At 41.5% G+C, this 23,466-nt stretch overlaps 1 protein-coding gene across 22 annotated transcripts in view; it reads right to left on the bottom strand.

Annotated features, from left to right (window-relative positions):
• Positions 1-23,466, bottom strand: part of ATXN2 (ataxin 2) — a 59,946-nt gene that overhangs the window by 23,121 nt on the left and 13,359 nt on the right. For all 22 annotated transcript variants that reach the window (XM_060276347.2, XM_088670912.1, XM_060276345.2 and 19 more), the window contains exons 2-11: positions 19,241-19,277; positions 16,594-16,653; positions 15,648-15,719; positions 13,674-13,824; positions 9,022-9,146; positions 7,356-7,447; positions 5,887-6,084; positions 4,537-4,715; positions 2,447-2,656; positions 801-983 (exon numbers count right to left, since the gene is read on the bottom strand). In XM_060276347.2, the coding sequence (XP_060132330.2) occupies positions 801-983; positions 2,447-2,656; positions 4,537-4,715; positions 5,887-6,084; positions 7,356-7,447; positions 9,022-9,146; positions 13,674-13,824; positions 15,648-15,719; positions 16,594-16,653; positions 19,241-19,277 (1,307 nt within the window). The remainder of the gene's footprint in view (positions 1-800; positions 984-2,446; positions 2,657-4,536; positions 4,716-5,886; positions 6,085-7,355; positions 7,448-9,021; positions 9,147-13,673; positions 13,825-15,647; positions 15,720-16,593; positions 16,654-19,240; positions 19,278-23,466) is intronic.

Genomic DNA, 23,466 nt, shown 5'->3' on the forward strand with positions numbered 1-23,466 from the left:
AAGCAACAAGTGCTTCTTTTAAACAATTCTTGCAGAATACAGTACTAAGAATCCTTCTACTGTGAAACAATGCTTGATAATTGATTGCATTGAAGCAAAGGTTTGTCAAGGGAGACTTTAAGCAGAGTCAGGTCACTTCCTATTACCAGCCCTCATTAACATGGAAAAGAATCTGAGACCCAGCTTCTATCTCCTAATGACCCAGTCCGCTCTTCAAACAGAAATTCATGGTAAGAACCAATTTCTGTTTGTAGTCCCAGAAATCGATCTGCGGCACAATCCTAAACTCGCTGCCCTGTGAAAGTCCACCTAGTTTCTCGCTGTGGCTTTTAGTGTCTTCCAAGTCACCCTCAAAACAGGACAGAAAGAAGGAAAGTGGGCAACCAGGAATGGGGTTTAGGTCTAAGAATACTGAGGCTCACAGGAGCACAAGGAAAACCACCTGATCATCACTCCAGAGGATGATGAGCACACAGAAGAGACTGGAGGGAAAAGAAGGCTGAGAACTCCAATCAACTGACCTGCAAGCCTGTCTCTGAAATGGAATGTAATCAACTGATAAAAACAGTCTATCAAAGTGGAAGGGAGAAACAGCACATCTGCTGCATTCCATGACAATCCAGTTTTACCACCCTCAGTTGTAACATTTGGTTTCTAGCCAGGCAAAATAAAGAACCAGGATTAGCCAGCCATCATCATCAGGCCTGTTGGGTCCTCAAATGTTTGGCTTAAGAAACAGGATTCTTTTAACTGTGAAATCCCCAAACAGGACTTTCTGTAGGAAGCTGAGCTTGACTTACCACCACTGACCACCGATGACCATGTCCCACCTGAAGGGCTGCCTCGGGCCGATGAAGGTGTGGTGGCTTCTCCTGGCACGGGGTGAGAGACAAATTCTAAGCCACTTGAAATTGTTCCTCTCCCAGTAGAGACTCTGTGGCCTCGAGGGTGCCGCTGTGCCTTTGGAGACATCCGCGGAGGTCCTGAAGAAAGCAACACATGCAAAGACACCCTAAACTATGAACACAACATGAAATCTCCATGCTTCCCCCCCCCCAATTCTATTAATTTTTGCTACATAAGGGATGGGGAACCTTAGACCCTACAGATTCCATCATCCCTAACCATGCTGGCTGGGGCTGATGGAGGCTGTAGTCCAAAACATCTGGAGGCACAAAGTTTCCACATCCTTGGGCTGCCATCATCATACACGAGAGAGATCCATCATACTTGAGAGAATTCAGGTGGATTTCACCAGTTAACCCTTGCTAACAAAACCCAAACCTGACCGCTTTGAATGCTCTAGCCCTCCTGGCAGCAGATAACTTAGAAAATTTAACAGCAAAATAAGCAGCCCACATTTAATAGTTTTTCAGCTCTCATTATTTTTATATCCCTGCATATCACAGAGACATTTCAAAGAATTGCCTCAGAGAAACAAGTCAACATGCCCTCAGAAAATGGTTCAGCATCTTCAAAATTCCTAGATAAAGTATATGAGTTGAATGCAATTAAAGTATGGAAATTAGCTGCAGCTGAGAATAGGTTCAATCTATGATTCCTTATTGCAGAACAAGTCTCATCCTCTCAAGACAGAATTAAAATTATTCAATTCCACTGAACAGTTTCAGGAAAGTCAAGAAGAACTCAAACTGAATTTAAATACACAATTAATTTCCATCCACTTCTAACCAGTCTCCCTCACTGCAATTGCCAGTAAGGATTCTGCAGTGGACACAATGTGAATCAGGCATTTTAATAGATTTATGTCATAAAGCATCATTCTGAGCAAAACCCTCCATCACCAGCCACTTCAGGAAATATGTAGATGCAGCTCTCTCAACTCCTTAACTAGGGTTATGGGATCAGGAATGGGCCTCAGGTTCATATACCTGTCCCTCCACCTGATCTTCCCATCTAGCACAGCAATTTCCCGGATTGGCCTTAATAAAGGCTGAAGGTGACATTCATCTTAACCATGGCTAATGCTAACCAGTTTGTTTTTAACTAGGCATCTGAATCCAAACAAAACATAGTTAGCACTGAACACAGTTAAAGGCAATGGAGATATAACCTTTAACCATGGTTACGGCCAGTGACCGGTAGTGGCGACGGTGTGATCCTGCAACCATGGCAAAGTGACTGCAGATGATACATCCACATGTACTCTGCAATGCACTAAAGTAGCACTAGGAAGCTGAATTTCTGAGTTTCAGGAAAGGGCCATCACTTTAATGGTTTGGTTTTCTGTAAAATTCCCTTTTTTAAACAAAAACAAAGGTTAACAGAAACAAAACAAAAATAATAACTTTTATTTTTTTGAAGTGCATAAATAAAATGTTTAGTAATGAAGAGAACAATTCTTTTAACTGTAACTCACAAGAGGAAGGGAGGAACACAAAGACAAACGAAAATTCATGAACAAACAAAACTGTGGTCTTTGTACCTTCTGAAGACATGCGTTTAGGCATAGTAGAGGCAGGAGCTGGAGAGCCATGAGCAGAGGGGTGAGACGGGGGCCTGGACGGCCGCGAAGGGGGCCTGGAGGGCGGCCTTGTAGGGGTGGCTGCCCGAGGTGGAAGAGAGTTGGGACCTGACTGGTAGCGAGAAGGTGGGCGAGAGGAAGGAGATGGGCAAGGCGATGGCCAGGGAACACCTGACAGAACAAATGATATGAAGGAAAGTATAAAAACTAAAGAAAATAAAATTATGGGGTGGGGGAAACAGAGGGAGGGGAAAGTAAAAATGACAAAAATGATTTCTCATACCTTTTCTTTTAACCCATTGGGGATTTCTACAGGTTCGTACAAAATAAAAATAATAAGAAATCTGCAGTTATTCCACCCTCAATCTAGGACAGATCAGTTTGCAATCACCAACCTGAGTTTCCCCCCAATGGGTTAAATTCAGGATCTATGAACACTACCGTGGAAAAGACAATGGCGTGTAAATCAGTTAAGACTATTTGCATACAATGGACCACACTTATGTGGCTTGTGCTTAATCATGGATAGCTGTGCATGGTTCCATGAGCGGTGAGGAAAACCAAAATGTGCAGCTAATCCCCCATGTATCCAAAAAACAACAACATGCCTGCATCAACTTGCCCAGGGTAAAATGAGTGCACTGAATGCATCACTTGGCACAGCAGCTTTTCAGAAATGGAGCTACAAGAGGCTTCCAGGGAATTTCATTAAGCGGGTAAAGCACACTGACCGCTGGATGTACCACTTTCAAACGCTAAGACATGTGAAAACTATAGAAATCGCGTTACAAAGAGAGCTGTGTTTAGCTGCTGACATTTACTTCTATTGTGCCCTTTCAATAATGAAGTCATTCAGAATTTTTGTGAAAGAGGAAATTGGGCTACAAGTCTCCACATAGATCTCTGCCCCTGGACTACAGCAGGAGGTTCCTCTAGAGGGCATTGTTTCCAAATTCAAACCTGCTGCACTCCAAAACACAAGGCCTTTGATGATCTTCCGTGGAATATATAGGAAGCAACAGAAAGACCCATGTCCAAGGCGTGGACTTATTTGCTCATCTGAACAGCGGCCCTTCATGGGACCCCCAATGTAAAAAGAGAGGAGGAGCAGCAGCAGGAGGAGTGGTGCTTGGTGGGCTTCAGCCTCATTTTATCTTGCAGGTACCACACAACTATCCTTTTTTTTTTTAGCAGCTGCAGTTCAAAGTCTTGTTAATGCCACTTACCTGAAATCAATGTACAGTCCAGGCCTTTTCTTCCCCCAACCCCCACACTTAAGAAAAATGTGCTGTATTTCTTTAGCGAAATATATACCTTGCCACAACATGGTGCCAAAGACCCCTAGGGCAGCTTACAACACAAAAAATGAATTACAGTTTTGTTTTTAACTGGACTATGTATTTTGATTATTTTACGCCCATTTTGGAAGTTTAATTTTAAGAACACAAAAAGCTATTATTGATGTATGCATAAAGTAACTGGTTGCTGGCATTGCCAAGGTTATTGCAAGCAGCATCTGGTAGCAGGTGTGCTTGGTGTGAAGTGTTGTGCGACAAGCACTCAGAGTGCAATGAGGTTGAGTGTTTGGGGGGGAAGGCTTGGTTAATTTCATTGTACACAGGTTGTATATTGACAATAAAGGTATTATTATTATTATTATTATTATTATTATTATTAGGAGCCAAACCAGAGAGAAGACTGCTGGATTGCCTTTCTTCCCATCCACCAGATCCATCTCCATTTCAATACTTAGCAAGGACTAAACAGAAGCATTTGTTGGCTAGTTCAGCTGATGCAGACCTACTGACCACACTGAAACTACAGCAATAAAGGGAGTCAGAGAACTGCCCTTTCTAATGCAACAGGGACTCGCTTGATGTTTTCAAAATGGAATTCACTATATATCCATGGACACAGCTTTAGTTTCTTTCTGTTTTAGTGGTGGGATGCAACAGAAGACATTATTTCAAAGGGCTACTACCCCAGGGATCCAGCGATGGCGAGCTCTCTCTACAAAGGCTTTCTTATTTCAGTCAATGATGAACACTTGCCTCCATTAACTACTCTTTGGTCTGCTCCAGAGTTAGAACTGTAGTCCGATGAGTGAGACCCAGATCTTGAAATTGGTGGGCCTGAACTGGACTGGCCCATCCTTGGTGAATTCTGCCTCCCAGTTCCCCAGGAAAGAACATCTCTATTCCGCTGTCCAGGTGGAATGTACTTATTCTCCCTGAGGAAAAAAGGGGGGAGGAAGAGAGACATAAGATGGACTTCAGCTCTTGGCTTAAAATCACAGGTTGCTTTGTTCTTAAGGGCAGGGAAACTTTTAAATATTCAGGAATAAAAGGGAGCAGGACATGTTTGATATTAGCAATTCACATTAGCTTCAAATTGGGAGAATTGTCATTATTTCTATGCAACAACGACAACGTATTACAGCTCAGAGCCACCAGCAATATTGGACATTGACACATTTAATGCCACGTTCTGAAAATAATACTTGGGATCATCTCAGTATTGCTGACATCATTGTCATATGAATCCACTACTAACACATGTCCAATAAATACAGAAATCATAAACAATATAACATTTTATTGTTACATAGAAAGATGAACAAATGAATGAGATGCAAACCCACCCACACACCCCTGTGGAGGTGCTAAAAAACTACGACAAGCTGTCTCCCTAGCTGCTTTGGGGGTCGCCCCTAGTACAGGTCAAATAAATAAGCCCCCACCTCCCTTCAATTCAGGCAGATGGTTAGGGCAGCTCGGAAGGGTCCTCGCACAAATGTGTGTGCATGCAACAGTAGAGGCCTGGCTGGAAAGCTTAAAGCCCGCCACTGCTACATGAGAGATGGATTAAAGAAAAGGAAATAAGAATTGGCCCCGACCCGTAGCTTGCCCAATCACGGCTAGGAGCTAGGCAGAGCTGAAACTCGGTTCCAGCACCTCTCAGGTGGGTGCCATTGCCATGATAAGAAAACAAGGGAGGCATTCATGATGAGTTCTGGCACCTTTTTCTAGAAAAGTAGCATTGTATACTCATACAAATATCTCCACTAATTTCAAATACAGAGAAACAGTCCAGTCTTGCAACTGAACCATTTTAGCTGGACCCTCATGCAGATTCCACTGCACACATAGAAGACTGAGGAACCTTATACAAGTTCAGAGGAAGAACACTCCTTATGTAGGAAAATAACTTTGTAAGATGTAGCAATCCCTTTTCCCCATAAACTGTACAAAGATTACAGAGAAGCTATGCTATCATCCAGGAACTCAATCAACAGATGAACGCCAAACTACTTGGCCTGTAAAAAGAATTCAATACCCATTTCTGAGATTATATGAAAATGTAGTGATTCCCCACTTCCCCCTGCCTCCCCTGCCACATACCTGGGGGTCACACCATGACCTTCTCGCTCACTAGCACCTCTCTGAACAGCTGTGTATTTTTCCTCTTCTGACCGGTCATCATTTTCCAAAGCAGCTCGAGCTTTGTACTGAGCGCTAGATTCAATTTCTTCTGCTAACTGGGTTGCCCTGGCTTCCCTTTTTAAAAATTCTTCGGAATTATCCCTCTCAAGGGGTACCCTAAAACAAAGGGGAGAAGGAGAGGTAAGAAAGAGAGATTGGTTTTAAACTCTAGATACAAGCAAAATATTCCACAGGTGACATGTGTTAAGATTGCAGCATTGGAGGAGCCATCTGATGGTGGCATGACAGTTTAATAGCATATCTGCCAGTGACTTCCCAACCAGCTTCCTTCAGGAAATCCTGTCCGCACTGTCATCCTCTCTGCCACAGAACCCCAGTATTTTACTTTTTTTTTATTAAGGCAACCCCCTGATTAAGAACAAGTTGAATTTGGGATTTGTACTATTTGGGATGAATCTGCACCCTGATCCTGTTGATTTGCTGTCAAGGGCAAAGCCAATTAATAAAGTATTGTGATACAATCCAGAGTACACATAGCACTCTCCCAAGCTTCCTGTTAAGCAGTCAAATTTGTGATATGCTGATTACAGTAAAATAGGGTTCAGACGGCAAAACTGACCTTATTCCAAATTATTCACTCCCCCATCTGTTTTTTTTATGTTTATACTGGTTAATATGTATCAAGTGAATGTTGGCAACTGTTTCAACTTTAGAATTATTTTTTGACTACTATCTCCAGAAAAGGATGAAGTTTGGCATGCATCAGACACCTGTATCCACCCTCACACAGCCCCGGCGCTTCCATTAAGGTGAACTAGGCCACGGCCTAGGGCGCCAAAATGGAGGGGGCGCTGACCAGGCCGCCCGCCGCCCGCCGGTGCTGCCTCAGGCCGCTATCTGGAGGCGCGCGGGGAGCACGGGCCTGGGGCCGCCTCCTCTGAACAGCTGAAAGGCGGGCGAGGCGGCTCCAGGCTTGCGCTCCCAGCGAGAAGTTCCGGAGGTGCGTGGGGAGCGGCCGAGAAGCGGCAGAAGGGCGAGCGGGGCCCGCCAGCCAGCATGATCAGCAGGGTCAGCAGGATCAGCCTGGGGCCGCCTCAACTGAGCAGCTGAGAAGCTCACGCCACCTCGCTGCACCTCTCAGCTGTTCAGTTGAGGCAGCCTCAGCCTCCCACTCCCCACGCAAAGCTCCGCAGGCGTGCTGGGGCGTGCATGCATGACGCATGCGTCATGACACATGCTTCCGGGGGGTGCCAGAAACTGTTTTGCTTAGGGCGCAAAAAGCCCTAGCACCGCGCCTGCCCTCACACATGCAGGGTATCCCCCCCCCCTCTTTCTTGGCAAAGACCCTGGCGGAATATTCTTAATGTTGCAGACTAAATGAAACAGGAACAATAAATATAAAAATCACACCACCTATTGTAACTTACGTATATGAAGACAAACTGCTGTCGTAAGTTGACACTACACCATAGTTTTCTTCATTGTATCGAAACATATCATTAGGATCCCATCCATTAGACTAGAAGGGGAAAAAAGCTTGGGATTCACAACAGTTCAAAAGTCATCTAAAGCAGGGGTGGGAAACTTGTGGCCCTTCCAAACATTGCTGGACTACAACTCCCATCATCCCTGAGCATTGGTCATGCTGGGAACTGGAATCGAACAACTGCTGGACGACCACAGATTCCCCATCCCTAATCCAACGGAAGTATCTTTGCATTTTACAGATATAAATCATAAAGCCTGGAATGTTTTGAACTGCTGGGCCATGTTTTACCCAAGAGCTGCTGTGTAAATTATCTTTAGTAAAACAGGAAGATTATTCACTACATGAAACACACCAATAGTTTGCCTTGCTTTGACTAGTCCTGTATATGTCAAAAAGAAGCATGACTATTATAGACACAACATATTTGGGAACGTTATTGGAGTCAAGCCACAGAGCTAGGGGGTGAAGGCTATCTCCCAGCAAAATGCTGTACAAAGTCATCTTCATTACATTTTACAGATAACTACTGGAGCAGCTGCTTGATTAGAGACTCCAGGACATGATATTTTGCAGAATAGCAAATCACACCAATCAAGGAGCAATCACACCAATGCAAGGCTGCACAAGCATCCAGAATTTTAATCATATGACATCTATATGACATATATGAAATATTTCTGTATGAAAAGGTGAGGTCTTACAGAACCTGTCCCCAACACAAACACCTCAAACACTTACATAAGTTAGCCAACAATTTAGCACTAAATCTACAAAATTTAATTTAAATGAAGTTCCTTCAACTTTAAGCTATAGGGGTTAAGCAAAATTCTGTTTTAACTAGTTCTCACCAGGGTGGATAAAAATCAATGCTTTTTTAAAAAATTGGATTTTTAAAAAAATTTAAAATCAATTTTTTTAATTTAAATTGTATTTTTAAAATAAAATCCTTTTGGAGGAAAAAATATTTCTAAAGATAGTCTTCTATTTAAATTACATTATAGTTCAAAGGCTATTCATCAGGAAATAAGGATTTGTTTTAAGTTTTTCATGTGTGCTGAAACTCAGTCTAAGTTGGTTTTCAAGGAAATTGTTATTAAGGAAATGATTATTTTTCTCCTTCCAATAAAGTACAGCAGAAAACTTGTCCAAATATAAACAGTTAACTTATTAAACCTCACAATAATTTCATAATTATCTATGTATTTCTAATAGTATAACCAAATCAGTAATTTTTGATATAACTGTAAAAACTACTCTGGAAATTTATTATTCCAAAAATGAAACCTTCATCTGGTTGTAAATATTAAGATTATACCAGCAGGAATGTCTTTCTGAAAAAAAAGAGAGATTTAAATCAAGTCTTACTGACTAGTGATTTAAATCGTGGTTTAAATCAATTTGATTTAAATCAAATCCACCCTGGTTCCCACTATCCTTAATGTTCTCTTTATATAAAAAAATTCCCAGTTACAACACTGCCTTGCGCTAGTAACGCAACTCTTTTTGGTTTGTGCTAAAACAAAAAATGCCATATTGCTTGGTTGATTTTCCTTCAAACTACATGTGCTCCCTCAAATGTCAACCCAAGACAAGGATGTGCTCACAACATCGGTTTCCAAAGCTTCAAGCTCATCTGTAGTAGTGCCTTCTCCACCATCCCAAGGCTCAAGATCCTTTTCCTTGTGTTCACCATTAACTTTAGTACTGATTGCAGAATCTGTAAAAGCATCTGAAATTGAAAAAAATAAAATTAACGCAATGCTAACATCAGTTCAAGTTAGTTAATAGTCTATATACCTTCAAATTCCAAAACCAATCATTTGATTCCACAGAATGAAGGAAAAATTGAACAAGATTAGGACAAAACTTCAACAATCAGTACCCCTTAACAATTCTGCAGAAATTGCTTACATAACCAACCTTATGGCTTGAAAAACAAACTTTGGAACTGCTTCAGTTACATAAGACTGTGTCTGTGACCAGGAAAAATGTATGAATCTGGAGCTCATCACCTTAAGTTTGCTTTATTTTACTGCCAATTTAGAGCCAACTCTGCACCCCTTGAAATGGGCAGAAGCATCAGTGGCAACACTTGGGAAGGCCGTGCATATCTTATGCATGTCTACTCAGAAATAAGCCCTATTAAGTACAAGTTACACTAGAATGGCTCCTCCTCTGAGGGCTGTACCACCTGATTTCACAGTCTACAACTCTCTGTATCTCACACATAGCAAGAAGAATGAGGCCAGGCACCTGAAGCCCCCCAAGTTACAACAAAAAAATGATATTCCTGGCAACCTGGTTACTTAAAAAACAAAAACAAACCGCTTTGCCAACACTTGGCTACAAACAACTCTCATGCAATTGCTTTAGGCTTCATACTAGGTGTAGCAAGAGGCAATATTTATATTTTAAAATAAATATGAATTACACACAGCTAGAACTGTGACCGCACACATTGCACCAAACCCAGAAGTTACCCAAAAATATCACAAGAAAGGGGTAGGGTGTTTGCAGGCTTTTTCAATGGTGTTTCAAATATATGCAATTTCACTTAAGCATGTGGTGCCTTGGACGTAATCCGCATGCAAATTGGGAGTTGCCTGTATACAAAAATAATCTTGTAACCAATTTCAATTGTTTGCAGCCTGCATGATTTCTACTGCCATAAAGCTGTAAGCAAATATAAAACACATTGGTTACATAACACTTTTAAAAAGAGAAATATGCAAATTCAAGGTACGGAAATAAAAGAATGCCAAATATATTACCTGCTTCTGAAGGAGTTACAACAGACATGGGAAAAGAAAGAAAATAAAAATCAGTCAGAGAGTAGCACAGATGCAAATTCATGTATTTTGCATTCTCTTATCTCTTCACAAACATTTATTGTGTCACTTGTTCTTTGAAAACTGACCACCACGGCCTCAAAAATCTGGATAAGTTGTTTATTCCTAGACGCACATCCTAACACTCCTTAAATATACTGTAAATACAAACATGGCTTGGACAGCTTCAGGGTTTGATTCTGGTCCAGAAAGTTAACAGCTGCAGCAAAGGCTATTAGCTTTTTTGTTTGGTTAGAAGTTTGGAAAATCAAGCACATCGTGATCAAATATCACAAATAAAAGTAGCAGGTAAGGTAACTGCAGTGCCATAGCAAACTTAAGTCAGGAACATGAATGATGACTGTATCACAAGTCAGATTCTAGCAAACCCACCAGATAGTCCAGGATCTGAAAGAGCCTATTAGTTTGATGGCAGGCATATTTCCCCCACCTCATCCCCTCAATCCCTGTAAGGGGTTGGTGACTAAAATTTGAGGATATTTTTCAGTCTCGGATTAGGCTTTTTTAAAAAAGATGTTTTTCAGAGGGAGCCCAGAGTTCTGCAGCACAGCTTGAAAACTGCTGTACATGCACTGCTGCTCAACAACCATTCAAATATATAATATCACAGTGGGCCAAGAAAGCTACCAATATTTTATCTCACTTATCGCACAACAGGGAGGCGGGAGGCAGTAGCTGAAAATGTGATGTGTTTTCCAAAGTTTGCTTGAAAAACATAAGCAATAATGCAGGAACCATGTAAGTTATTAAAGCAAAGGACCTTATTAAGATTAGGGCAGCAGTGACATTTTGAGGATCCAGGCCAGGCCACAAACTATTACAACTCAGTTCAGGTAATCTTCCACACTGTGGTACAGAGGACTTGGGAACAAGCAGCAGCCTCACATGCCGATTTTGTCCTCAACTTCCTAGTTTTGAGAAATGACGTTTAGCACTACCTCTAAACCAAAGAACCAATTCAAAACCATGGCTTGGAGACCATAGTTTTCCCAGTTCAGGTACTGCAATGAACTACAACTGGAATAATTCTTCTTGCTGCTGTTTAGGGAAGGGGGGGGGCATACCCAAGTCCATGGTTTAGAAGATTGTCTGAATTGAAATGAAGACTTTAAAATAATGAATTTGGAACAGAACTCTGAAAAAAGAATGATCCTTGTTCTCCTACCATTTCACAACAGGGAGCCTGCGGTACCTGATATACTCTGGGTTGACTGGTAGAGCCATCTTCCAAAATAAAACCTGAACACATAACTATGAGAAGCGCAAATGTGCAGTGCTAAAATTAGTTTACCTGCTGGGTCCCCAAATCACAAACAGCCTCTCTTACTCCCTCCTCCCTTTGTCAAATCCGATCCACTATGATAGAAGGAATTTAGAGAGTCATGGGGTGGCTAGTTTTTGATGCAGTAGCAAAATAAGCTTCTTCCTCATTCCCCGTTCTGGACACTGTTTAGCTACTCTCTGAACAGAACAGTCAGCTGTCCTGCATTTCCTGTTATCAGAAGTGAGTTAGTCATAGCAGAGAAAAGTGCATCTATAAATGATTAAAAGTAAAAAGCCCAACAAGAGCCCCTTGTGATATTATTGCACTCTCAATGCACATACCCCACTCAAGAGAAAAGAAATGGCGCGCCATGACTTCTTTCAGGGATGCAAACTAAGCTCATGGAATCCTTTAAATCTCACTTAGTCAAGACTGCCAGAATTTAGTTACTCCCTCCTCACCCTCTGTCTCCGCTCCCTCAGATATAAACACACATGCTACTGGATCCTCAGGAATTCCTTTGTTCTACAATGGAGCTTCCTGTTAAACCAGTCAGAAAAAACTCAGGTTACCTAGCAGACACAGATCTCTCATACTTCCAATATCTAACCTTGGCAAGATTCATGTTTTCCCTATAAGCACTTGGGAACTCACTAGGTAAACTAATTTTAGCATGTGCACTTTTGAGCTCTAGAGTATTTATCTGTTTGGGGGTTTTTTTTGGAAGGTCATTGCCAGTCAACCCAGAGTATATCAAGTAATTTGGCTATCTGCTGCAATATACTAGGAGAACTAGGAGTCTTCTTTTTTCCAAATACTTAATATGCTAACACAACAAATGAAGATTGCAAAAGGTCATTTTAAACCTTGATGGGGAACCTGTGCCCCCACCCCAATTTCCTGCAGCATTCTAGATATTGTTGGCCCACTCTTGCTCTCTGGGGCCACCCCCTGAGAATTGCTTTGTCTTCCATTGTGTGACAATGAGAGACAGGTGGAGTAGGAGGTGTGGCTGCTGTTACATGGTGAGCCCGGAGGGAAAAGCTTCACAGTGAGCCACAGGGTGGGGGGGGGATCTCCGAGGGTGAGGCAGAGGGAAAACTGGAGATGGATGGAGTGAGGGAAGGAGAAAAGAAAAAGCCATCTGCAAGCAATCAGTTCTAACCTGTACTAATGGAAGAGTGGGTGGACAGAGAAAGCCGAAAGGCAGACACCACAAGCATGATGGAGTAGCAGAGAGAGAGAGAAAAAGCTGAGCAATCCAGCAGTGGTGCAAACTCTGCCTGCTTTCAGCTCTTGCCCTGCCCACCTTTGGCATGCAACGCTTGAAAGATTACCCCTGAGGGAATGCAGCCCTTGACAGGAATAAGGTTCCCCAGCTCTGCTTTAAAACTATTGCTCACAATTCTGGGACATTTAAGACTTCACCACATTTATTCACCTGTTCGGGTGCCTGCTGCTTTTGTCCTTATAAATCCAGTCTGGCTTTGATCTCCAGCTGAGTCCTCCTGTCAATAAGTTACTATCACTACTTTTCTAAAGACATCCTCCAAAGAAGAGCCCGAACAGACTTATTTTCTTCCCCACTGGGTTTTGAAAACAATATCAAAGACAGCTGCCGCAAGAACCTGAATGCTTGGATTAAATTGAAAATATCAGCCACCCCCACTGTGCGACTCCATAACATGGGGAGAGCTGTAGCTGTTCTGTTGTAACAACGCAGCTAGCACTGGCAGATTATAAGGGGCAAGGTGCTTTCGTCAAGTGTTGTAGCAGGGAGCAATGAATGATGCAAGAGGTTGAATCTTTCTGAGTAGTTGCAAAGACTGGGCGCTCCAAACCTCTGGAGGGTTCAATAGTGGGAAAGCGTATGCTCCATGTGTACATCACCTTGTAGCAAATCTATGGCAGCTCCAGAGTAAGAAAGCTGGGAAATAACTTTCCTCAAAACCCCAGAAGAGGAGCTGCTAGTCAGTAGATAGTAAGAAGCTATATGGACTAAGACTCCAATACCACAGAAGGCAGCTCCTTATATCCTAACCCCTTCCTCCCACAAAAAAACACACACCAAGCTAAGCCTTTAGGAACATTTTGAAAGGAGAAGCTAGTTTCATAAACCATTCTAACATATAGAAACAGGTACCTTTCCGTGCATAACTCGAATCCATGTCTTTGAACTGCACCATCACAAAATCCGAAGACTTGAACAAGATACTCTCTATTATGTCTTCTCGTTTTGGACCCGGGCTGGATTCTGCAGTCTTTCGATGAGCTGCATCAAGCACTAAATCACACTAAAAGGCAAGGGAAACGTGGACTGAGCAAGCTTAATGTGAAAAAACTTAAGTTTCAACAGATGGTCTGAAACAGCCTTCCACAACCTGGTGCCCTTCCATGCTGGCTGGGATTGATGTGAGTTGCAATTCAAAACATTTGAAAGGCCCCAGGAAGGGGGGGGGGGTTGTTTAGAAAGTTTTCTCAAAGACATGGGTTTTGCGCTGTTGATATCCTTACAACTAGTGTAGACATAACTATTGCTCTCTGCATACCTCAGAAGGATGCCACTTTCTTTTCCCTTCTTCCTATCAAGGGTAATATTCTCATCCCTTTTACCATTAATATATGCTTCATGAATGCCAACACAAACCATGGAGAACTTGTATCAGGCTCTCTTGCAACTGTGGTTTATAAACCCACTTCAAACAATGGCTTCAGTCTCTGGTTTATTAAAAAAATATTAAGGGTTTCCATTAACCACAAGTGAACTAGTGCACAGAAAACACAAAACCAAGATTAACAGTAGAGAGATTGAGAAAATTGCCCTGGAGAGAAACAGAGGAGGATATGCTAATGGAACTAGCTTTTAATTTGCAATCCATTGTCTGAAGAGAGTGGAAGTTATGTACATAATTCAAATCTTCTAAATAAGTGTGGGGTTTCCAGATATTTAGCCTGCACAAATGTAAAAATTGAGAAAAATGAACCAACAGGCATGTGGTCATAATGTGACAAGCAAGCTTGGAGATACATTATTACTCACACAACCTGCTGATCAGCTCAGATCAATAGACAGCACATCAATAGACAGCAAAGTATTTTTACCTTGCTCAAAAGACTGCCCAAAAGAGAAGGCTTTTTAAATCTTCCTAATCTACATGACCCGGAAGCCGTCTACAGACAAACGCTGACTCCCTTGACCTACAGAGCGAAATGAGTGTCCAACCGCAGAGTCGTCTGCGACTGGACCTAACGGTCAGGGGTACCTTTACCTTTTAAATTTACAATAGCCTCCCCTCTTTCCCTCTAGTGCAGTGGTTCTTAAACTTTTTTCCTCTGGGCCACACTTTCAGAATAAAATTTTGCTCACGCCACACAAACATTTTTATTGCTAAGAAATACATTGGAAAACAAAAAGAAACAACTCCTAGCAGTGCTTGATTTTGAACCCGAACACAACTACTTTATAATATGTTCATGGGGCATCCAAAAAGTATAAAACAAAGCAGCTACATATGGGTATGAATCATTCCCAGAACCGAATTATAAACAAGCCTCTTATGTATATACCTTAAGTATATATGCAAACTTGATGAGAGGTGTGAGCTTACTTTTGCCAGGAAATCTCATTTATATTAGGTTCAATTTGAGACAAACTCTCATTTGATTGTCCTTGAATCTTCCTGCCACACTTGCCACCCTCTCCTGCCAGCCCCTTTGGGAACAATTGCTCCAGCAAATTTTACATACATCTCAAAAGGCAATGCAAACACAAAGTTTAAGAAAAGAAAAATTACAAGGTGCCAGTTAACAGAATCCAGATGGCATTCCTACGTTATCAAAAATAACAGCTTACTTGCTACATGGGCTTAAAAAATGGAGTGCATGAATGCATGAACTTCACTACTGAACCCAGCACTCAATTTTTTCATCTGCTTGCGAGTTTTTAGAAGTATTCAAATAAAACCACTGAATTCTTAACACCATGAACTCCAAAATAATTAATTCTATATTGGGGCATCAAGGGAAAACCAAAAAGGCTAGATCCCAATGCAAACTTCTGACCTATACCAAATGAGGATAGGCAACAGGATCAGAACAAAAAGCTAATCACACTTACTTTAGAGCTGTAAGTTTTAAAAACTCCTTCATATATATTTCCATTTTTCACTTGGACTTCACATTTTGATCCCTAGATAGAAAAAAGACTTATTAAGAGGAATTCCCTTTTAATGTAGGAGTTAGTATACAAAGGACTGCACACAAGTGAAATGAAACATCATGTAATTTACATAACTATACAAAATCTCACTACACATTTAAGTTGATTCTCTATCCCTCTTACTCTAGCCCTCAATCAACTAAGGTTTATAGCGCGCACCCCTCAAAGCTTGGTGCAGGCAATAATACAAAAACACAATTCCAACAGCAAAAGGGAATCAGGTTCCAACACAATAAGAGCCCCTTACTCTTTGCTGACTTAATTTTATTAAAGTATGGAGGCTATTTAAATAAAATCAATACAATGCAAAAGTAAGACAAGAAATAAATATAATTTAATGCAAAACCACCCAGTAATAAAGCAAACCAACAGCAGTTTAAAAGTCACGGCATCATACTAAAAAAATAAGATGAAACCTAAAAGACAGGAGGGAGGAAGTCAGGCATACCTCTCCAGAGAGATCAGTTCCCTATCACAATCCAGAAAACCCTCCCCTGTGTGACTACTTACCTATTCTCAGGTGGCAGAGTAAGAGCCTCCATAATGGAACCAGGTTTCAGGAAGGATTACTGGGGGGTGGGGGGAGTAGGGAGAAATACACTCTGCCAACCTCATATTAAAGAGACAGTGTACAAATGTCCTAACTAGAAATAGTAAGGTAGTGTTTAGTTTTATGCTTTTTTAGTATTTTTTAGTATTTTTAGTATTTTATGTGGGTTGGTTTTATGCACCCCACTTAAAAATGTAAATTAATAGTTATTTTAAAAATAAGCCATTAAGTTCTCCTCTAACATTGTTGTTACAAGTAAAGAATCCCCTGGGAAATGTTTGGTTATAAACTTACGACAACTGATGTGAGAATGTGAACCATCCGCATATTCGCATATATACCAGGGAAAGAAATCTGAAACAAGAGGGGGGAAATTCATTAGGCATCAAAGCACAGCTGCAACTCACAAAAAATCAAGACTGTTGGTGGGCCGGGCCAGGCGGGAGGAGTGGAGAAGAGCCAGGAAGCCATTGGAATAATTATAACTGGGTTAGTCAAAGTGAATCAAAACAGCACTGGGTTCACACCCCATTCATTTGACAAATCAATCGCCAAATGCTGAAAAGAGATTGAATGACCAATCAAAAAAGATTTGGTTGCTTGACTGCTCAGTACTTTATAGAACAGGTTTGATATAAAAACTAATGGGGGGGCAGTAATACATAGCTGCTATTGAAAAACAATGTGATATGTAAAACAGTGTAACAAATTAGTGCTAAACTTTTAGGGAATTTAGGGATATTTTAAAAGCCTGCTCTTCAGCCAAAAGAGGCTCCCACCAGCAGCTTTACAAATCACTAAAGGGGGGGGAGGAGAGAGAACCCCAAAGCAGATTTTGAGAGGTGCAGGGAAAGGAGAGGGAAGAAAGGTTCTGTTATGCAAACTGAAATTGTGCTGCTCACATGAGGACTTGGTTGGAAACAACCGTAGAGTTGCTATTGTAAATTCACAGAGTACACTCAGAACCCTGTAAATTGCCTCCAACATGCTTGACGCCTGCATGTTAATCATTGCCAGGCTTATTTTAACCTCCCTATTGTTTTGTGCTCCAACAAGACAGATTAAATTAAAATGCTTTGAAATCCTGGAAAGACAAGAATAAGCACTGCAATTTTTACTTGTGAGTTAAAGGCAGCTTTCCCCCAACATAGTGCCCTCCAGCTATAATTTAGCATGGTCATGGCACATGGTTGGAGATGTAGTCCAAAACACCTGGAGGGCAGCACCAGGTTGGGGTAAGGCTGGTTTAAAAGCTAACACTTCTACAATAAGTACAGATTCACAGGGACATGTCTAAAAAAGCTATGTTAAAGTCAATTCGAAATAGATTCCAAGACCAATTTTCTTTTACAATTTGGCTCCTCACTTATGACCGCACACTTTTCATTACAAAAGAACGTACATGGCATGCTTCTGATCCTACCAAATGTGAAATGTCACACAGGCAGCTGCCTTTCGTGGGTCTGCACATACACATGTGTAGCGAAGGCAGAGCTTCTAGATTGGAAGCTGTCTCCATTCTTCCATCAATTTTACTCTTGTGAACCAGAGAACAAGAATGACGAAAGCTCCATTGTAATCTTTTTAATTAACCAGCTGTCTCCTACTGCCTGGGTGTCATGTAGCCCTCTCTACATTGAAGTACATTAGGTTTGTGACATCACTCATTTACGTAAGAAAGCATTTTAGGAGGTAACTCAGTAAAAGTGTATTATGGTCATCAGCTGGGTTACCTTGAGCTTCTTAGGCAATATATTTTGTTAAAATACAACAAGAGAAAAAGGTTTCTAACATCAATTTTTTTTCATCAAAATGACTACATATTTATGTCAGTTTTCTACTACTTTTTAATGTCATAGCTTTCCCAAAGTTTCTCAATAGGAGAAACCGAGTGGAGGTGGTCAAAGCCATGGTCAAGAATGAGGTTTGATTTCTCATCAGTAGGTGAGAAACCAGTAGGGGGAAACAACAGAACAGAGATATAATATACAGACCCAATTCTGCACATCTCCCTACTGCAGTTATCAAGATGGGTAAAGTTAATTTAAGAAAACTTGTTTTTAAACTCTGTTGATTGTATCTATATTTTGTTAATTTTATTATGATTACTTATTTTCAAAGTTTGTTGCTTTTATCAGCATTTTCTTATAGATACTTGACAGAATTCTAAATGCTCTAAAAATCTGTTATTAAAAAATAAAATAAACCTGAGCCCCACCTTTCTGCATATGGTGCCCAAGACAGCCTAGAAACAAACCTAACACATTACAAATGCAATAAAAGAACTGATAAATAAAATATTATCATATCACTGTAGGAGGGAGAGGTTGGTGCTTCTAGTCTCAAGTAAGAATGAAAATATTTAGGTGTTGTCACCAGCAACAGGTTTAAATTATTCTGTCTGTGTGCTGCCTAGTTGCCAAAAATATCTAGAAAACTTGTCAGTTTAGTGCTTTATACTCCCAAGTATAATTTTGTCTGAGAATGTCAGGTTGCATTCCACCAGAGTGTGACAAATGGCCTGGCTAGACAACACCTCTCTCTGATCCATCCCACACAAGTTATATGTTGAAAGAAGCAAGAGCATGCCTGCCCTTCCTATCCAACTAGGAAATTGCCACATGTGAACATCTGCGGCAGGACTGGCATGTTAGTTTGGCAGTCTTCCTCACTCTCCTTTCCATATGGACTGGATGAAGGAGAGGTCATTATCCGATCCAACCCAAATGATAATGGATTGGCTCAAGGAGAGGTTATTGTCTGATCCAGCCCAAAGGAAAACCCAATTGCAATGAAGCTAACATATTTATTATAAAAGATCATTTGAACTATTCCAAACAGTAAAACAGCTTTGTGTTCTGCCTTTCACACTCAATATATCTAATTAACAGGTGTGCATCAAAGTTTAACCACAATATAACATATTAAAATATGTACTTACCGAAGGCTGAGGCAGACTTTTGCCGCTGCTGCGACCTCTGCAATTAATAAAGACAATTAAGAGACTAAATAAAACAAAAGATGCTTGTTTAGGCAGCTGAAATTTAACTTTCCAAAAAGAATGGAATGCCTCACTATACAGTGGTACCTCGGGTTGCGGACCCGATCCATTCTGGGGTGCCATTCGCACCCCAAGAAGTCCCCACCCTGAGTGGTGCTTTTGCACATGTGCGAAAGCGCGATAGAGCGCTTCTGCGCATGCACGAAGCTGCATGCGCGATGAAACCCTTCCGGGTCTGCCGCATTCCTATCATGAAAAACGCAACCCGCAGCGGACGCAACATGAGGTATGACTGTAGTACGAAACAAGGATGGAAAAACCCTACTTTTGCAGTCATTCTTCTCTGTTGTTGTCCAGAACATTACCACATATAAATCAAGTGTTATTTAAGTGTACTCTAGGGTTTACAGCTATTGATGATTTCCCTAATAAACAGATTTGCCTAGCGTGTTTCTTAACACATATTTTGTTTTTTAAAAAGGTCACAAAAATAAGCAACCTTTAAAATGGTGACAGAAATTTTAACTTCCCAAATAGACAAGCGGAGGAGGGGAATAAATTATAACCTAAAGATATGACTCAAAGCAACTTTCCCTGCCCACCCGCCCCCATCTATTAGGAGGGGAAATAAACTGGAAAGCACTCAAACAGTTCATTGCAAACATATTGAAATTAAATAATTTCCTCATCAAAGAAAAGCAGAGTCGGAATACCAAAAAGCCAAGCAATCTTAACCCCTTACTGCAAGTCAGAACCATCTACTCATCGGACTAACTCACTCAACACAGGTCATCACGAGTCTGACAGGCAGCAGTCTTACGGCACAGCAGAACACAATGCCTACAGAAGAGACATCTTGATATTTTAGTAACCTAAAACTATTAGATCAGTTCTCCCACTGATATAACAGCAGAAAAACAGTAAAGTGATTGATTTTAATGGCAGTTCTAGAATTCCCTGAAGCCTTGCATATAGACCCACTATGTACATTTCCACATGTGATCTGGGACATATGACTCTGACTTGCAACGGGGGGGGGGGGGGGAGTCAGAAAAACATACCAAGAAAGATAGCTAACTTGATGAGACACTATCTTCAGGGTTGTGGGTTCAAGCCCCATGTTGAGTAAAACATTCCTGCATTGCAGAGGGTTAGACTAGATGAGCCTTGTGATCCCTTCCAACACTGCAATTCTACGATTCTATAATGGTAACCAGACAATGTCAAACAGTTCAAATTACAACAAATTCATTAAATAAAGGTACAGAACGAAAATTACATACAGTACTTGAGTACTTTTCAAAATTGTTTTCTGAGAAATTAAGTGCATAAGCATAATTCTGCTTGCACACATCTGATGTTATTTGATAACCAGGGTGATATATAAAGCTTGGTAATTAACAAAGCACTTTCTATCTTTATGCAAGCTCTGCCTACCTCTCCCATTGCAAAACTCTCAGATATTTGAATATGAGTACCTCATTCTCCCCTGGGGTCCCATCACCTCAAAAAGCACACTAGCCTTAATACAAAGCAGCTACTGCTTAAAAAAAAACCAAACAGGTCAAAATGCATGAATGTATAAAGCTAAAAGATTTAATTAGCTGCATTTTAGTTGTGAGCAGTAACAAAGAAAGTATTACCGTATGATTGTTATACATGTGAGAAAAATGCTCAGCTATTTTGTGAACTGCGCCCTGCCCCCAATTTTGCATGTTTTTAAACTTTTCGAAGATGAACAAAGAGTTCTCCCCTACTTCTAACTTGCATGTGATTTCTTTGAGACCTAGATGTGCATTTCTGATAAGCTGTTCATTAGTATACAGTAGTTTGTTTATCTAAGCAATAAAATGCTCAGGCATATGGATCACAATATATCTGATATCTTTGCTACTATGTTCCATGGCTTTATTGTAATTTTCGTATGTTGCCCTGTGAACTTTGGTTGAAGAGCCACCTAAATATGTACATGTGTTAGTAATTAGTAATGTAGGTTTTTCCAATTTTTTAAAAAAATCCAAACAGATTGGGATCTGATTCAGCAAACTTGGAGTGTTTTAAATTCTTACTTCACCTATTAATGAATCAAGTATGTGTGTACATAGGAACATGAGCCTGCTGGATCAGATTAATGGCCCATCTAGTCCAGCATCACATTCTCAATGGCCAACCGGATGCCTGTGGGAAACCTTCAGGCAGGAGCCATGCACAAGAGCACCTTCTCCTCGTATGGTTTCCAGCAACTGGTATTCAGAAGCATTGCTGCCTCCAATAGTGGAGGAAAAGCATAGCCATCATGGCTTGAAGCCATCAATCACTATCTCCTCCATGAGTTTGTCTAACACTCTTTTAAAATGTTTTAATGTTTAATAGATTACTGTGTTTTATTTTTCTGTTGGATGCCGCCCAGAGTGGCTGGGGAGACCCAGCCAGATGGGCGGGGTATAAATAATATATTATTATTATTATTATTATTATTATTATTATTATTATTGTTTGGTAACTATCACCAATGTACATACTGTATGTGCAACTCCCCATTTGCATGGGTGGGGGTTGTGTTCCAAGGCACCTAAACATTCTGCCGGGACGCGCATAAGCCCACCCCACCCCATTCCACCCTGTCCCGTTTTCAAAGCACATCTGTACACTTGTTGCAAGCCACCACTTCTTTATACTGGTCCCTTTCTAATTTTTTTTGTTTAATGGCCAACAGTGACTGTACCGACAAGTGACAATCGTTGCATAAAGCAAGCATTGCAAAGACATATAAGTCACATGGCTCATTTGCCTAACATTACTACCTTCCAGCTATTCTGGATTATTTAGAGATCTTGTGAGCATTAGTTTATACTGCCAGCTGGGAGAAAGGCTACATATAGCAGTTACAAACTTGCGTGCTATGGCTTCCTAGAAGCTGATAATGCAGTGAAGCTACAGGAAAAATTCTCTTCTGCTCTTACCACAGTGTACCTACAAATTAGTTCCTTCTGCTCAAGCTATCTTCAAGTCCTTTACACAAGCAACAACACAGTGGACTTCGAAGAGCTCTCAATTAGCTAGGTATGTCTGGTCTTGTTAAATCATTGAGTAGTGAAGTGAAATTCCTGAGGGCATGCAAGGCCTTTCTTGTGCTTAAGGGCCACAACACCCACAAAAACAGTTGCTAAAGTTACAAAAACAGCTGCTAAAGTTACTGCGCCTCCCTTGTGTTTGCATGCCGGGTTCGACTGGCTGGCTGCATGGGGGTGGGGCGTGCATCCCGGGAAGACGCGGGGCACGCGGGGGGGGGGCAGCCACAATGGCACCCTTTCCCAAAATGCTGCCAGGGTGGTGCGCCCCCATTGCACCCCCTGGGTCTCGGACTCCCACTGTTGGGCGCCCCTAATGGTCACATGCCATGGTGCAGGGCGCCACTATCCCCTTTAAACCCACAGGGGCACACATCAACCCTTAGGACAGTGATACTAAATAGTGAGAACCTTAGTGACTGAGTTGCCAAGTCATTAGACACAACACAGTGTGTAAGCTTAGAAGGGCTTCAGTTCACACCCAGGAGCTGTTGCAGAGGCGTTTCTTTAAAAAGTCTGTCAATGGATTCCCTTAGTTGCAACCAAGACTCAAAACCTTCTGCCCTGATGAATAAGCTTGTATTACTCCTGACCAGTTTGGCATACAATACAAATTGGTGCATTCAGGCCTGTTCTTCAATTACCTTTGTGCTCTCACATAGCACTGACAACTATGCCTCATGTTGGAGGAGACTCAGATGTACCTCCTTCTGCTCTACATTTACAGAGGCATGAAAGCTTTGGCAAAAAAGTGGGGTGAAACGATGTGGCAAATCCAAGGCCTCTTTATGTACATGGGGGTTCAGGCTACGTACGGTAATGAGCTTAGGCCTGAGCTCAAAATAAACATAGTCATACCTCAGGTTACAGCCGCTTCAGGTTGCGCGCTTTCGGGTTGTGCACCACATCGAACCCGGAAGTCCCGGAATGGGATACTTCCGGGTTTCGCGCTCGTGCATGCGCAGAAGTGCTAGATCACGCTTTGCGCATGCGCAGAAGTGCCGAATCGCAACCCGCACGATTGTGGCACTGTGGGTTGCAAACACTGCGGGTTGCGAATGTGCCTCCCGCACGGATCACATTCGCGACCCGAAC

The sequence above is a fragment of the Zootoca vivipara genome, chromosome 6, assembly GCF_965207765.1.
Source record: "Zootoca vivipara chromosome 6, rZooViv2.hap1.1, whole genome shotgun sequence".
In the NCBI taxonomy this organism is placed as follows: domain Eukaryota; kingdom Metazoa; phylum Chordata; class Lepidosauria; order Squamata; family Lacertidae; genus Zootoca; species Zootoca vivipara.